Source organism: Entelurus aequoreus, linkage group LG09 (assembly GCF_033978785.1).
Source record: "Entelurus aequoreus isolate RoL-2023_Sb linkage group LG09, RoL_Eaeq_v1.1, whole genome shotgun sequence".
Classification (NCBI taxonomy): domain Eukaryota; kingdom Metazoa; phylum Chordata; class Actinopteri; order Syngnathiformes; family Syngnathidae; genus Entelurus; species Entelurus aequoreus.
In genome coordinates, this window is record NC_084739.1 from 21,425,899 (window position 1) to 21,442,180 (window position 16,282).

At 38.5% G+C, this 16,282-nt stretch overlaps 1 protein-coding gene across 1 annotated transcript in view; it reads left to right on the top strand.

Annotated features, from left to right (window-relative positions):
- Positions 1-16,282, top strand: part of LOC133657840 (collagen alpha-1(XIX) chain) — an 82,132-nt gene that overhangs the window by 19,954 nt on the left and 45,896 nt on the right. Inside the window, exons 5-6 of the mRNA XM_062059624.1 lie at positions 14,660-14,783; positions 15,100-15,375. Coding sequence (XP_061915608.1) covers positions 14,660-14,783; positions 15,100-15,375 — 400 coding nt within the window. The remainder of the gene's footprint in view (positions 1-14,659; positions 14,784-15,099; positions 15,376-16,282) is intronic.

Here is a 16,282-nt window from a genome sequence, read left to right on the forward strand (position 1 = left end):
CATAAAACGGCTGCAAAGACGCACTGGCTGAGGCATGCAGTAATCCCGCCTCATGGTGGTAGAGGGCGCTAGTGATCCTAAGGATCATTTTTGCGACTACTCGGCTGCAGAATAAGTGACAACAAGCAGCAACAGTTAGCAGCGATCGTTTATTTTTTCCTCTCGCCTGGACTTTTAACATGGAGGATTACATATCTAAAATAAAACAGTTTTCTAAACTGGACTTTCAATCGAAGCAGGAGGTAATAATTAAAGGAAGATCTCCATCGAGACAGAGAGACTTTTAAAACGGAAGAAAGATAAGGAAGACTTCTATAAACAAGTTATCGATGCTTTTGTTCAGAAGGAGCGGCGCATGCACTTCATTTATAAGTAAAGGTAAGACCATAATAACATTTTTTTTATTAAATGTGCTTTTTTGTGTGCTACAGTTTGTATGTGTAAAGTTAAAGTTAAGTTAAAGTACCAATGATTGTCACACACACTAGGTGTAATGAAATTTGTCCTCTGCATTTGACCCATCCCCTTGTTCACCCCCTGGGAGGTGAGGGGAGCAGTGGGCAGCAGCGGCGCCACGCCCAGGAATAATTTTTGCTGATTTAATCCCCAATTCCAACCCTTGAAGCTGAGTGCCAAGCAGGGAAGAATGCTGGTATGGGCTTTTAAACATAACCCGTTAACGTCACTGATATATATATATATATATATATATATATATATATATATATATATATATATATATATATATATATATATATATATATATATATATATATATATATATATATATATATATATATATATATATATATATATCACCCTGGTAGGTATGAGAGATAGATCATTCATCTACAGGGCATTCAATCAATCGCAACTGGACTGTTTGGTTTGTCTGAGAAGACGTTTCGCCTCTCATACGAGTAGGCCTCATCAGTTCATGCTCATAGACTTAGATTGGTCAGATCTAGTTTAGCGCCTGGTGCCAAAACCCCATTAATTTTCAATGGGGAGAAATTCATGGTAATTCCGGATAATCTGGTGATTTTGGGAACCAGGAAACACGCTGGCTTGAATGTCTAGGATGAGTGGAGCGCATGGATGCTGGATTGGTTTAAAAATCATTTATGAAACACAGGATTTACAGAAGTTTATATTGCCTATTTGTTTTCCGTGGGGAATATTTTCTGGTAATTCCACATAAACCTGGAATTTTGAAATCACATTGTCGTGAATGTTCAGGGTGAGTGTAGTGTGTGGATGGTGGATGAGAAATGTAGGGTTTGTAGAGGTTTGTATATTGCCCATTCAATTTCGAAGGGGAAACATTCCTGGTATTTCTGGGTAATCCGGGAATTTAGGGAGCTTGAATGAAAACATGCTGTCTTGAATGACCAGGATGAGTGGAGTGTGTGTGCATGGTGGAATGTTTAACATATAAAGTAGAGCAAATGTGAGATTTGTAGAGGTTTGTATATAGCCTATTCATTTTCAATAGGGAATGTTCCTGGTAAATGGGAGAAAACCGAAAATTGTGCTAGTATTTTTTATTTCATAGCTTGAATTTCCTGACTAAGACAAATGTTTTGATGGCGAAACGGTTGAATTCTAATGCAAAATGTGGGAGTAGTCGAAATAAGAAAATGTGGACATACTGCAATTGAAAAGTGGGAATTCCTGGTAATTGGGGAATTTTCAGCACCACATGTTTGCTTGAATGTCCAGAGTGAGTGGAGTGTGGATGGTGGAACTGTTCGAATCGGATGAGCAATGTGGGAGTTATGCACGTTTAGAAATGTGCCCATTCATTTTTAATGGTAAAAATGTCCCATAAAAGATGAAATTCCTGGTAATCTGAAATATTTTGGAAGATCAAAATATGGTTGCCGAGCTGAAGGTTTTGTTACTTAAATGGTTCCGATCGGATGAAAATTGGGGGCTAAGTTTTACGGAATACTGTAGCTTGTACCTTGTGGCATTCACATGATAATGACATTTAAAGTCAAAATATAGATATCCGTGATACTGTATAATGCAGTGGCGTGCAAGGCCTTCTATGCTGGCCTAACATAAGCAGAAATCATGATCATAATTAAAGATAAGATATGTTTTAATTGCTGATGCGGGTTTATTGATTTTTAAATGCGCCAGAAAATAACCCGTTATGTACACTGTTGGTGGTGATTCAATACACAGTAGTGTGTAAATGTGTTTCTGTATAGTATTTATCCAGCAATGGTAATGTGGGGACATGAATTATGGTATTTTCAGAGGTAATCATTGAAGCCGGACATCACTGAAGGCCTAGGTGGGAAACGCACATCCCGCCACTGGTATAATGTTTGTAATTGGTATTGGAATAATACCAGCATTTTCAGTATTGCCAACCTCCAGTGCGCCTCTGCCTGAGCGCACCATAGGTTTGGTAAAAAGTTGGTTTTGTTGTAGATTACACCTTCTATAAAGCCCAGAAAAGGTGGTACATATTACGTGTGTGCGGCATATTCCAAAATGATGCCATGGATGTTCATTGAAAGACTGTCTCCAGGGTGAGAGCCGCAAAATCCTCATTTAAATAGGACAGTCCGCACCACTTTTACATTTGTTATCAATTGTGCACGCAGTCTTAGTAGTTTACCCCCAACATTCCCACAACAATGTCATAGTTTGCAAACGTTACTTAGCACTTGTTATTTGGGATTGTGGTGGATCAGGCCCTAAGTGTTGTGTTGCAAAATCTTTGAAAATACTGTGTTAAACCCTTATATCCACATGGTTACCTCGTTGCATATTGTTTTGAATCCCAGGCATTAGCTGTGGCATAAACAGTACAAGTCTTCTATCACGTTTCTTGCATGCTGGTACCCAATAAAACAGAAAAGGCAGCCCGTGCTAAGACATTTTTAAAGCCCTGTTAGCATGAGTAGTGCTTCTAACGTGACAATTCACCTTGTCGAGCCATCTGTGATCCTTCTCAGTATCGTGTGTCAGCAATAGGGATGTGAGCCTAGTGGGTTGAACATTTGAACTGTGATTGGGCCAGTTGTGGCAATCTGATTCCTTAGGCTATGTTAAAACAATCCCCCTGTATAGGATATCATGATGCATTTCAAGAGATATTCTGCCAGAATGACATTTTTACCATGATGAGAACATAAACTATATTGCCAAAAGTATTTGGCCACCCATCCAAATGATCAGAATCAGGTGTCCTAATCACTTGGCCCGGTCACAGGTGTATAAAATCAAGCACTTAGGCATGGAGACTGTTTCTACAAACATTTGTGAAAGAATGGGCGGCTCTCAGGAGCTCAGTGATTTGCAGCGTGGAACTGTCATAGGATGCCACTTGTGCAACAAATCCAGTCATGACATTTCCTCTCTCCTAAATATTCCAAAGAAAACTGTGGGCTAGTGATGGGATCGGCAGTTCTTTTGACTGTACTAAATCACTAGAATCAGTTCCTTAAATGGAGTCGTTCAAAAAATGTGTTCACCGAACAGTACAGTACAGTGCAGACATTCACGGGAGAAGCAGCAAATAGGGTGAACGCGAGTCCCTACACAGCTCTGTGCATGCACCAGGCAGTGAGTGACTGACACAGCGCCACAGTCAGCACAGTTCAGTACGTGAACCTGAATCACTTCTGCAGCAGCAGTTATGTGTGCAGGTCGGCGAATCATGAGTCAGTCAGTAACAGCTTCCCCAGCGGCAGATCTCGGTGTGTGTCAGTTCGCGAACGACACAAGCCCTCAGCACCCAATGAACGACGCACACAGTGACTGAACGAGAGCCTCAATGTGACGTCCTCCTCCGCGACACAGTCAGTTCTCTGTGTCAGTAGGTTCGCGAGTCCTGATTCTGAATGAGTGAGTGAGTGCAGCGCGAACCTGAATCACGTTCGCGAACGACACAACACTACCGCCCCTCCCACTCGCGTCGCTGCTGCTCAGCCTTGCCCTGCCTGCACTGAGTTTCTTTCTGTCTCCTCTACTCTCATAACTTTATGTGTTGAGATAATTGGGACGGGGCACGTGTGTGTGTTTGTTTTCATGTGGCTTGAGTCAACATTAGCCGTTAGCTTGGAGAATGAATGGAGAACGGATGCCAATGGCATGAAACACATCCCCGCGACGGGAGGAGAATCCCTCGCGGCATTGGGGCAAGCAGAGCAGAGAGCGAGAGCGTTGTCGTTCACTGAGTGATTCATTGCTTTAATCCGTGGTGAACGAATCGTTCGCTCAGTCCCTCCCCCCGCCCCATGATGAGTAGCTGGCTGCGTCGTTCGCCGACGTCGAGGGTTCAGTGAGTCACAGAATGCGCCAGTTCCACTCATACCGGCATGGTCGCAGCGGAGCTCAACTGAACTGAGAAAGGAACGAATCAGCTTAAGGAAGTGATTCGGTTCAGTACGTTCACTCAAAAGATTCGCGAACGACACAACACTACTGTGGGCTTTATTATAAGAAAATGGAAGAGTTTGGGAACAACAGCAACTCAGTCACGAAGTGGTAGGCCACGTAAACTGACAGAGAGGGGTCAGTGGATGCTGAAGCGCATAGTGCAAAGAGGTTGCCGACTTTCTGCACTTTCAGTGCTACAGAGCTCCAAACTTCATGTGACCTTCCAATTAGCCCACTTACAGTACGCAGAGAGCTTCATGGAATGGGTTTCCATGGCTGGGTTGCTGCATCTAAGCCATACATCACCAAGTCCAATGCAAAGCGTGGGATGCAGTGGTGTAAAGCACGTCGCCGCTGGACTCTAGAGCAGTGGAGACGCATTCTCTGGAGTGATGAATCACGCGTTTCCATCTGGCAATCTGATGGACGAATCTGGGTTTGGAGGTTGCCAGGAGAACGGTACATTTCGGACTGCATTGTGTCGAGTGTGAAATTTGGTGGAGGAGGAATTATAGTGTGGGCTTGTTTTTCAGGAGTTGGGCTTGGCCTCTTAGTTACAGTAAAAGGAAATTTGAATGCTCCAGGAAACCAAAACATTTTGGACAATTCCATGCTCCAAACCTTGTGGGAACAGTTTAGAGTGGGCCCCTTTCTCTTCCAACATGACTGTGCCCCAGTGCACAAAGCAAGGTCCATAAAAACATGGATGACAGAGTCTGGTGTGGAAGAACTTGACTGGCCTGTACAGAGTTCTGACCTGAACCCGATAGAACACCTTTGGGATGAATTAGAATGGAGACTGAGAGCCAGGCCTTCTTGACCAACATCAGTGTGTGACCTCACCAATGCGCTTTTGGAAGAATGGTCGGAAATTCCTTTAAACACACTCCGCAGCCTTCCCAGAAGAGTTGAAGCTGTAATAGCTGCAAAAAGTGGACCGACATAATATTGAACCCTATGGGTTAGGAATGGGATGGCACTAGTGGCCTTGTGGTTAGAGTGTCTGCCCTGAGATCGGTAGGTTGTGAGTTGAAACCCCAGCCGAGTCATACCAAAGACTATAAAAATGGGACCCATTACCTCCCTGTTTGGCACTCAGCATCAAGGGTTGGAATTGGGGGTTAAATCACCAAAAATGGTTCCCGGGCGCCGCCACCGCTGCTGCCTACTGCTCCCCTAACCTCCCAGGGGGTGAACAAGGGGATGGGTCAAATGTAGAGGACACATTTCACCACACCTAGAGTGTGTGTGACAATCATTGGTACTTTAACTTGAACTTAACTTCAAGTTCATATGTGAGTCAAGACAGGTGCCCAAATACTTTTGGCCATATAGTGTATGTTCCATTTTGCACCCTAATCCAGAAATAGATAATGATTCAATTAGCTTAAATTAGCTTGTTTTCTCGTGAATCCTCACATTTAAGAAAAATGCAAGTCACATTTCCTGCTGTTCATTTAGAAATGCGACTTAAAACCATGCAGTCATGTCAGTTTTTACGATCACATCAATATGCATATTAGCATCTTGACTGTTGCAAAAAAAAATAAAAAAAATGTGTATGCCTTTTTATTTGCAAAATGAAAACCATAGCCAAAGTCGTTTTAATTCCAGGAATACACATTGAAAAATCAATATCCAAACCAACCTCTACTAATGGTTGGGGCCATTATGCCACAGATGGCAGTCAATGTGAGGTCATGAATTTTGACCCTCTGAGATCATGTGTGTCACACTGTAAACTGACCGTGTTTTGAAACAAGAGTAGGCTTGTGGGGTTAGTGGGATGAGTGGAGAACTTTGGGATAGAAGCTGTACATTCTGTAGTCATTTTTAATAAAAGGCGTGTACAGTCTGTTTGCAAAACTGGAAGATTTTCATTGGGACTTTACTGGAATATATGGGTAAATAAAGGAATTCCTGGGGAAACAAATCCTTCCTTATTGTATTATTTTTTTAAGAATTTAAAGAGAGTGTGTTGGCCTGTGTCTTAATGTAAATTAGCTGTGTTTTTCCATGCCTATTTGTTGTTCCAAGCACTTTATCCACATTATGGATGTACAAAGTAATCAACTATTTCATATATTCAGTGTTAGGCAGTCACGGGGTCAGTAGTTGAACTACATTTCTCAATAGCGTGGTCAGAACGTTGCTGTTTCCGACAATACATAGCTTTTTAGTGCTGAAGCTACTTTCAAGGCGAAGTAGTGCAGTCACGTCCACAGAAGCTACATTTTCAAATGCATTTCTAAACCTTAAACACATCTCTCTCAAATTAGCAACATGTCTTTTGGACGCAAGAAAACAACATTAGTTGCCCGTGTGCCTGGGTGTAAAGCAGGGCTGTCAAACTCATTTTAGCTCAGGGGCCACATGGAGGAAAATCTATTCCCAAGTCTCTACTGCTCGCTAGTGTTACCATATCTGAGTTATTGTGTAGAAATATGGGGAAACAACTACAAATGTGCGCTTCATTTACTAACTGTGTTACAAAAAACATCAATTAGAATAATCCATAATGTTGGATATAGAGAACATACAAACCCTTTTATCAAATTACAAATATTGAAATTCAACGATTTAGTGCAATTGCAAACAGCTAAAATTATGTACAAAGCAAACTATACCCTGCTACCCAAGAATGTACAACAATTCTTCTCAACAAAAGAGGAGACATATAGCCTTAGAGGAAAATCAAATTTAAAACATTTGTATGCTCGTACACCTAAAACCTTTAGTATATCAGTATGTGGAATTAAATTATGGAATGACTTAACCAAAGAAATCAAACAAAGCACCAATATGATTCAATTTAAGAGACTGTTCAAACTACAAGTGTTCACAAAGTACACAGAACAATAATTATGATGAACATCTTGAACCTTTTTTTTTTTTCCTTTTTTAACTTTTTTTTTTATTGAGGCAAAGATTATTCATGTATTTAATATTTATTTCCTTACTATGCTATATTATTTATTTATGATTTATTTGTTCACTGTTCTGTTACAGAGAACAAGGACATTGGATAAAATTGCTATGGTATGAAAAGGGGTAGGATTAAATAAGCTTTGCTTCTTCCTACTCCTTTTCAGACATGCTGTAATGAAACAACTGGAAATATGTGATGCATTACATTGCATCGTTTGCATGTTCCAAATAAACTGAAACTGAACTGAACTGAAAAAACTAAAAAAAAGTTAAATCATGGCATAATAACTTAATAATAAAGACAACTTCAGATTGTTGTCTTTGTTTAAAAATACAGCAAGCACATTCTGAAAATGTAGAAATCATAATGGTTTTTTTTGTTTTACACTTACATGTTTTGGTTAATAGTGTTCTATCTTCATTTGTCGTTATTTATACTTTCAGAATAAATGATATGATAACGTTGATCAGTCAAATAGGCGGAATTGAGTCGGGCAGAGTTTGAAAACGCTGCCATTGGTGTTATTTTTAATCTATCAGAAGATGAAATCCATCCATCCATTTCCTACCGCTTGTCCCTCTCATTAATAATAATATTAAAATCAAATTACAGGATGTTAATAATGTAATTTACTCATTTCCGTCAACTGATGTATTAACGTCATGGGGTTTATTCTGTACACATGTAGCATCATCTACAACAAAACGTGTGAATTTGGACTAATTTCATTAATCACACATACATGTTATTTCAGCATATTTATGTGCACCCAGAAAATGTGTCCCCATTACCAACAACGTCTTTGACAATCAAGGCATGAACCTAACAATCCAAATGTTGTATCACTACTATCACTAATAAGCAGCGTAAGTACAGAGTGTCCAAACTTGAACGTCTCACCTCTATTTTAACACTGCACATAGTTAAGCTCATTTTTATGCTTAGCAAACTCATCTCGCAGGCTGGATAACACCTGTTTGACAGCCTGATCCGGCCCGTGGGCCATACGTTTGACACCCCTGGTGTAAAGACTCAATGTAGGAAGAGTTAGGAAAAATGAGAATACAGGAAAACCTGAAAAGTATAACATTTGCTCTTTGTAAATATTTGCACACTTTTTTCCCTCTACAAAACAAATTTGCTGTGGTCATTTGAAATAGATGTTTTGATATGTGTGTAGATTATAGCTTTAGTACAGAATGGGGCTAATGAATACACTATTACGCAAAACTACTGTACTATTCCAAATGGAAATAAAGAGGTTTGTTTATTTTACATTACCAAACAGTTATACTGATCCAACCCCCTTCTTACAGTTTTATTGATCAATAGTAAATAACTACTAGTATGAGGCAGCTAAAAATGCATGATCTAATCCGTCTGTTTTACAGTTTTATTGATCAATAGTAAATAACTATGAGTATGACACAGCTAAAATGCATGATCTAATCTCTCTGTCTTACAGTTTTATTGATCAATAGTAAATAACTGCTAGTATGATGCAGCTAAAATGCAGGTAATGAGGATCCATCTGTTTGGCCTATAAAGCCTGCTGAAAACCATCCAAAAACCACCAACAATGCTCCATTTACATGCCTGCATATTAACCAGGCAATAGCGATATTGTTATTACAAAAGCTAACACAGAGGAACAACTTGTTTTAATACATGGCCTTGCTCACACTGCTCCTCAGACTACTAGCGAGTAGCGAGTAGCCAGCTTAAACTGTCAACGCATTAAACATACGAGTATTATTATGGTGTGTGTATAAGGACCGCAAAATGGCACCTATTAGCAGACATATTATCTGGTGTTTTGTTTCGCAATATTATGCAAAACCAACTATTCTTACCTTCTGGTACCTGCTGATGTGTATTTGGGATCTGCATAAGTCCTTAAAATGTGCTCGCGTCCGCAATTGTAGTCCGTGGCGACGCCATAGTCATAAGCTTCTTCTTTTTCTCTACCTTCTTGTTGTTGCTGTTGCCATTTCTAATATAAAGTAGCGGAAAGTTCTTACTTGTATCTGTCAGTAGACTAGCTATCGAAGTGCTAAAAACTGTAGTGGGTTTACATATATCACCCAAAGAACTTTAGTTATTAGAGGGTTCCGGTCGGACGTTTATTCACGGGACACATTTCTGGTGTTGATGTTGCATTATTGAGCCACGGATGAGAAGATGCTGTTCCGTTAAAGTAAAGTCTGAATGTCATTAAAACAGTTAGCTCCATCTTTTGACACTTCTGCAACTCCGATTCTTGCACGCTACACCGCTACAACAAAGATGACGGGGAGAAGACGCTGTCGAAGGTGAGCCACGTAAATAAGACCGCCCACAAAACGGCGCGTCCTGAAGAGACCCTCAGAAAGCTACTTGAAGATGATCTGTAAAACATAATCTATGCAACATTTTGACCAAAGAACCACCATTACATGTTATGTAGACCACAAGGAAGTGTTTTAAATTTAGAAAAAAATCATAATATGACCCCTTTAATGCGCCTTATAATCCGGTGCGCCTTTTGTATGAAAAAAGACCAGAATAGACCCGCTCGTTGGCAAGTTTGATTTGTTTCCCTATAATTCTCATTACTTTTTGCAGAAAGTATCCACATTTGAATTTGTTGAAATTCTTTCCTAGATTGTTCCACCTCTTTGCAAACCAACAACACAAAATATTCCGTACAAGCCGTGAGTTTGCACAAAGTCACTTTTTATACTGAGACACTGCTGAAGTTGACCCTTGGCCCCACAGGCAGCGTAGTCCTGATGTGGGCTCTCATGGCAACGTTTGATTTCTGTGGGCAGAGGGGTTTTAACTGCTTGTTTATCATTTTAGTCATGGGCTTCTTACAGCCAAATCTCCATGAATTCGGGGGAGGCAGCAGACGAAAAGTACAGAGCGGAGATGATGTATTCGAGTGAAAAATAATTTCTGACCTTTTTTGGAAACCCCCCCCCCCCCCAAAAAACAGCCAACCACCACCTTACTAAATGATCTTTTTGTTACATTGACATTTTTTTCTGACCTTGTTTTGTGTGTTTTAAAAGCAAATTGTATGTATATATATATATATATATATATATATATATATATATATATATATATATATATATATATATATATATATATATATATATATATATATATATTTTTTTTTTTAATCCGAACAATAAAATTAGAAAGGGATGCCTGGCTGTGCGATGAATGACTGAACGGGCCGTAATTCATGCAAGGGTGGCTGAGATTGAGCCGGTGCGCTGGCAGTGTGAAAGATGATATTGTTTTTCCTATACAGCCTCCATCTTTTCTGCATGTTCTTGCTTCTGCTCTGGATGTGGAATTGTTATTTGACTTTTCAGAGCAGCTGAGGTCAAACACATAAACATGCGTCTTCTTTGCGCGAGGCGTCTATGAGCCAATAAGTGTAAGACATGGTTGTGCATTCGAGATAAAAGATTGGCTTGTGCGACTCTGGATCAATGCCTATATGTTTTCATTAGCTGTATGCCAGGAAGGCCGGTGCAAAATTCATTACATTAAATTACATCAAATGTGTCAGCTCTGTTTATATATTTTTTTATTCCAGAAGCACTAGCTTTATTGACCATGGACATTTAAGGTGGGTGTTCAGCCATTGCTGAACCAACTCACTATGTTTACATGCACTAAAAAAATATATATATATATTACAGGGATTTGGTTGGTACCAGATTTTTGAAACACATTCAACCCACAGAGGACTAAGGCTGAAATTTCCGTCCTTTTCAGTAAATGTTTTGCTGTAATTTTGGCCATAATTTGTGTTGTTACTTCATTATACATGATTATTTCTAAGAAGACAATTTTCCTGTAAAAAAAAAAAACAAACAATATCCATCCATCCATCAATTTAATTCCGACATTGGTGTGCAATACACTAAACGTTATTCGACAATTCCCCAGAGTCCATTACTTTTTCAAAGAACATACAACAATTTGTAAAAAATAATACTTTTTTTTTCTTTACTCAAATATTTTAATCCCAAAACATTGTTTTTTGTTTTTTTGAAGTAGGGCTTGTCAAATATTAAAAACTTGTAACTCAGGAATAATCACAAAAATTAAACGCATTATTCATGCACATGCAGATTAATTACACAATTTAGTTTGTCCTTTACCTAAAAAGCGGTGTGAGTTGTTATAAAAAATAACCCCTGACGGGACTTAGTTTTGCTATTAGTTTTGCGCTAATAAATTACATGCATTTAAGTAAAACATTTAAAAACATGTTCATAGATGACATTCTGACCTTAAAATTCAATCAATAAATCAATCAATCAATCAATCAATCAAAGTTTACTTATATAGCCCTAGAACTTGAATAAACCTCACGGTGATGCTTGGACACGTTATCAGTGATAAACCCGGGGTCATAGGGTGTTTCGGGTCTTTAATCATCAGACATCCTCGCCCGGGCGACCCAGACCCCGGCCTGTGTCCAAGTAGCGCACCACGGATCCCCCCTACGGATCCACAGATCCCCCCCTACGGATCCACGGATGTCTCAAAGGGCTGCAAAATTGAGGTCTTTTTAAGTTGATTTAACTTACATAAGTGAGTAATAACCTATGTATATTCCAAATTTAAGAGTGTGATTAATCTGATTAAAAAATCTTTTGACAGCACTCGATTTAACCCTTTAAAAGGCATTTTGATCAAATTATGTCACAAATTTCAATTAGTATACATTTGCATAAAGTTAGTTATTTTTGTAGTTTAAACCTGTGACATATCTGATCAAAACACTTAAAAAAAATAATCATATTTTTGTTTATATAAATAAAGTGGATTGGATTGGATTGGATTAGGGCTGAAGTTTATTAAAGAATCCAAGCAAAAGAAGTATGTCCTTTATCTCCTGTTTGGCTTTGAAGATGAATTAAACTCAATGTCTCCAGAACACATTTAATACATTGTATTCAACTGATAAATGATCAGATAAACAAATGTAGACTAAACCTTTGGAAACCAGATCCCTCTAAACTTTGATTGAAGCGCACTTTCTACACCTGTGCGAGTGTCTGTATGTTGAGTTTCTTATATCCAGACAAGGTTTAAATACAATAGATGGAGTTGTTTTTTATTTATTTTACTGCTGAGGGGTCAGGTGGGTCATTCAAAGTATCCCAACATACCCTCGCCTGTTTTGGCCATTTGCATCCATCTTCCTCTTCACCTTCTTCCTGATGCCTGACCATTTCTTTTTCATGATCTCAACCCTCTTTCCATCGCTCGAAACACCAGAAAGAAGCGCCTCCTGTAGCACACTGAATCCTGATTGGCCAGAGCTCTGGCACATGACTAATTTCAAAATGATATGCGTATTTATAAAGGGACGCGATCAATTCCATATGTATCTAAGAAATGTGCTTGAATGCAACACACTCTTTAATACATCTTTCTTGCATACGCTGTTTTCTGGATTTGAATGTACACCATTTTTTAGTATAGGAAATTCACGCAACGAGGCCCCAGATGTTTTGGACGGGTCTCACAGGGTTCACGGTGACATTTTCTGCATCAACTAATGGCGAGGATGCGGAAAGCAACAATTAGCTCATATCTCAAAACACTCTTATGTTGGGGCACTCTTAACTTGAGGTACCACTGTATTCCGTATATTATTGCAAGACAATATATGTATGTGTGTGTATTAGTGTTGTCCCGATACCAATATTTTGGTACCGGTACCAAAATGTATTTCGGTACTTTTTGATACTTTTTTATGAATAAAGGGGGACCACAAAAAATTGCATTATTGGGTTTATTTTAACAAAAAATCGTACGGTACATTAAACATATGTTTCTTATTGCAAGTTTGTCCTTAAATAAAATAGTGAACATACAAGACAACTTGTCTTTTAGAAGGAAGTAAGCAAACAAAGGCTCCTAATTTAATCGCTGACATGTGCAGTAACATATTGTGTCATTTTCCATTGTATTATTTTGTCAAAATTATGAGGGACAAGTGGTAGAAAATGAATGATTAACCTACTTGTTCATATACTGTTAATATCTGCTTACTTTCCCTTTTAACATGTTCTATCTACACTTCTGTTATAATGTAATAACCACTTATTCTTCTATTGTTTGATACTTTACATTAGTTTTAGATGATACCACAAATTTAGGTATCAATCCGATACCAAGTCAGTCCTCATGTGTCCAGGGACATATTGCTTGTGTTTATAAACATAATATGAACTTTAAAAACACGAAAGAAGACTTTGTGGTGCCAACATTTTTTTATGCAATCATAGTAGTATCGACTAGATATGTTCCTGTACTCTGTATCATTACAGTGGATGTCAGGTATAGATCCACCCATGGCATTTGTTAACATGCAGGAACGGCGTCATAAGCGGTGACGCCGGTGAGCTACGGTGTGTAGTCAAGCATGTTTAGCTATTCCTCGTCCTGCAGAGATGATACTTGTAAGAAACTTACTTTTTTTGTCGCCATGGAGGCGAGGATTAGTGATTTGGAAGTAGCTAAAACACTGCAGACGGACATTAGCCGCGAGCTAGTTAGCCATGTCTTAAAGCACCTGTTCCTGAGGGCGCTTCACCTTTATCGTTAGTTTTTAAGCCAAAATGCGTCCGTTCTCTCTTTTCTGTCTACACACTGTGTCTGCTTGTAAGTACTCTGTGATTGTGCGCTGCCGAAAATGCTCCTCTCCTTGTAAACCAGCAATGACACGACGTGACGACGACCCGGGGCGGTGGGGGGGACCGGTACTTTTTAGAGGCACTCGAATATGATTAATTAGTATCGCGGTACTTTACTAATACCGGTATACCGTACAACCCTAGTGTCTATATATATATATATATATATATATATATATATATATATATATATATATATATATATATATATATATATATATATAGATATAGAGATATAGATATATACATATAGATATATATATATGTGTATATATCTATATATATATATATATATATATATATATATATATATATATATATATATATATATATATATATATACACATATATATATATATCTATATGTATATATCCATATCTCTATATATGTAGATATATCTATTTATATCTATGTATATATATATATATATATATATATATATATATATATATATATATATATATATATATATATATACTCCCAATAATAAACCCATACATTTTTTCTTTAAATGTAGTTTTTTTTCTCCGCTTTGTTGTACGTTTTTGTATTTTTGTATTTAAATAAAATTATGTTTTTGCTCTATTTTCAATTTTTTTTATTTAATTTTTTAAGGGAAATCTTCCCAAATGGGTTGCCAAGTGAATACTCCCTGGTCACCATCTTCCGTGTGAGAAGAACTACAAAAAAAGACCGCTGGTATCTATGGCAGATATTCGACCAGGCTGGAGACACTCAGGTGGGTCCCCCACTGTGGGTTTTCATCCCCTTGTCAAAATCAGTATCACACACAACATCGTGGAACTTCAAAGGTCAAACACAATCCGTTTCGGGACGCTGGTCAACACAGTAACTGCTGAGACATGGTAAAGAGGGTAGGATTAAATGAGCTCTGCTTCTTTGTACGAGTGTAAACATGTGACGCAAGTTAAGCAAGTTGAAAATACAACTTGACATATTCCTGCAAAGTTTGACCAAACTCTGAATCGGACCACCTCATGGGAGTTTTTACTGTGTGGCTGGACGTATATATTTTTGTGTCTTTGCTCCCGTAGGTGTCAATTGTGGTTGACGGCGGCAGGAAGGCGGTGGAGTTCTCCTCGCGGGGCCTGCTGAACAACGTGCTCCGCTACACGTTTAAGAGCCGTGACCTACACAACCTGTTTGATCGCCAGTGGCACAAGCTGAGCTTTTCTGTGCAGAGCAACATCGTCTCTGTTTACATGGACTGCAGGCTAATAGAAAGGAGGCTGACTGGCGAGAGAGATGCCGTTGACCACAGTGGGCGTGCACTCATCACCACCAGAATAGAGGATGGACGGCCGGTGGATGTATGTGCTGCAATTACAACTTCTTACTCTGACTTCTTGGATGATATGAAGCATTATTTGAAGCTTTTCTAGACAGGAAAGGGACCTATGATGATTTCAATCTATATTTTAAACCTGGTCTAGATCAGGGATTCTTAACCTTTTTGACCTTGGGGCCAGATTTTTCCACTACAAAGGGAACCGGGTCCCACTGAAATATTAGCACCGAATTAGTCATCTTACTCCCGATTTTAATTTGATTCAATAATTATATCTTACCGAAATACATTTTACAACCTTGTCAAATGATCCGAAAGCATGTGTTAATAATAAAAATTATTATCAAGGGTTAGGTCAGGCTGATTACAAGATAAATATGATTCAAATATATTGCAATTGAAGGAAGTCTTAACAACTAATGAAAAATAACTAAACTAAAATAAATTCTAACTAAATTAAAAAGTATTAATATACAGTCGTGGTCAAAAGTTTACATACACTTGTAAAGGACATAATGTCATGGGTGTCTTGAATTTCCAATAATTTCTACAAATCATATTTTTTTGTGATAGAGTGATTGGAGCACATACTTGTTGGTCACAAAAAACATTCATGATGTTTGGTTCTTTTATGAATTTATTATGGGTCTACTGAAAATGTGACCAAAAGTATACATACAGCAATGTTAATATTTGGTTACATGTCCCTTGACAAGTTTCACTGCAATAAGGTGCTTTTGGTAGCCATCCACAAGCTTCTGGTTGAATTTTTGACCACTCCTCTTGACAAAATTGGTCCAGTTCAGCTGAATTTGTTGTTTTTCTGGCATGGACTTGTTTCTTCAGCATTGTCCACACGTTTAAGTCAGGACTTTGGGAAGGTCATTCTAAAACCTTAATTCTAGCCTGATTTAGCCATTCCTTTACCA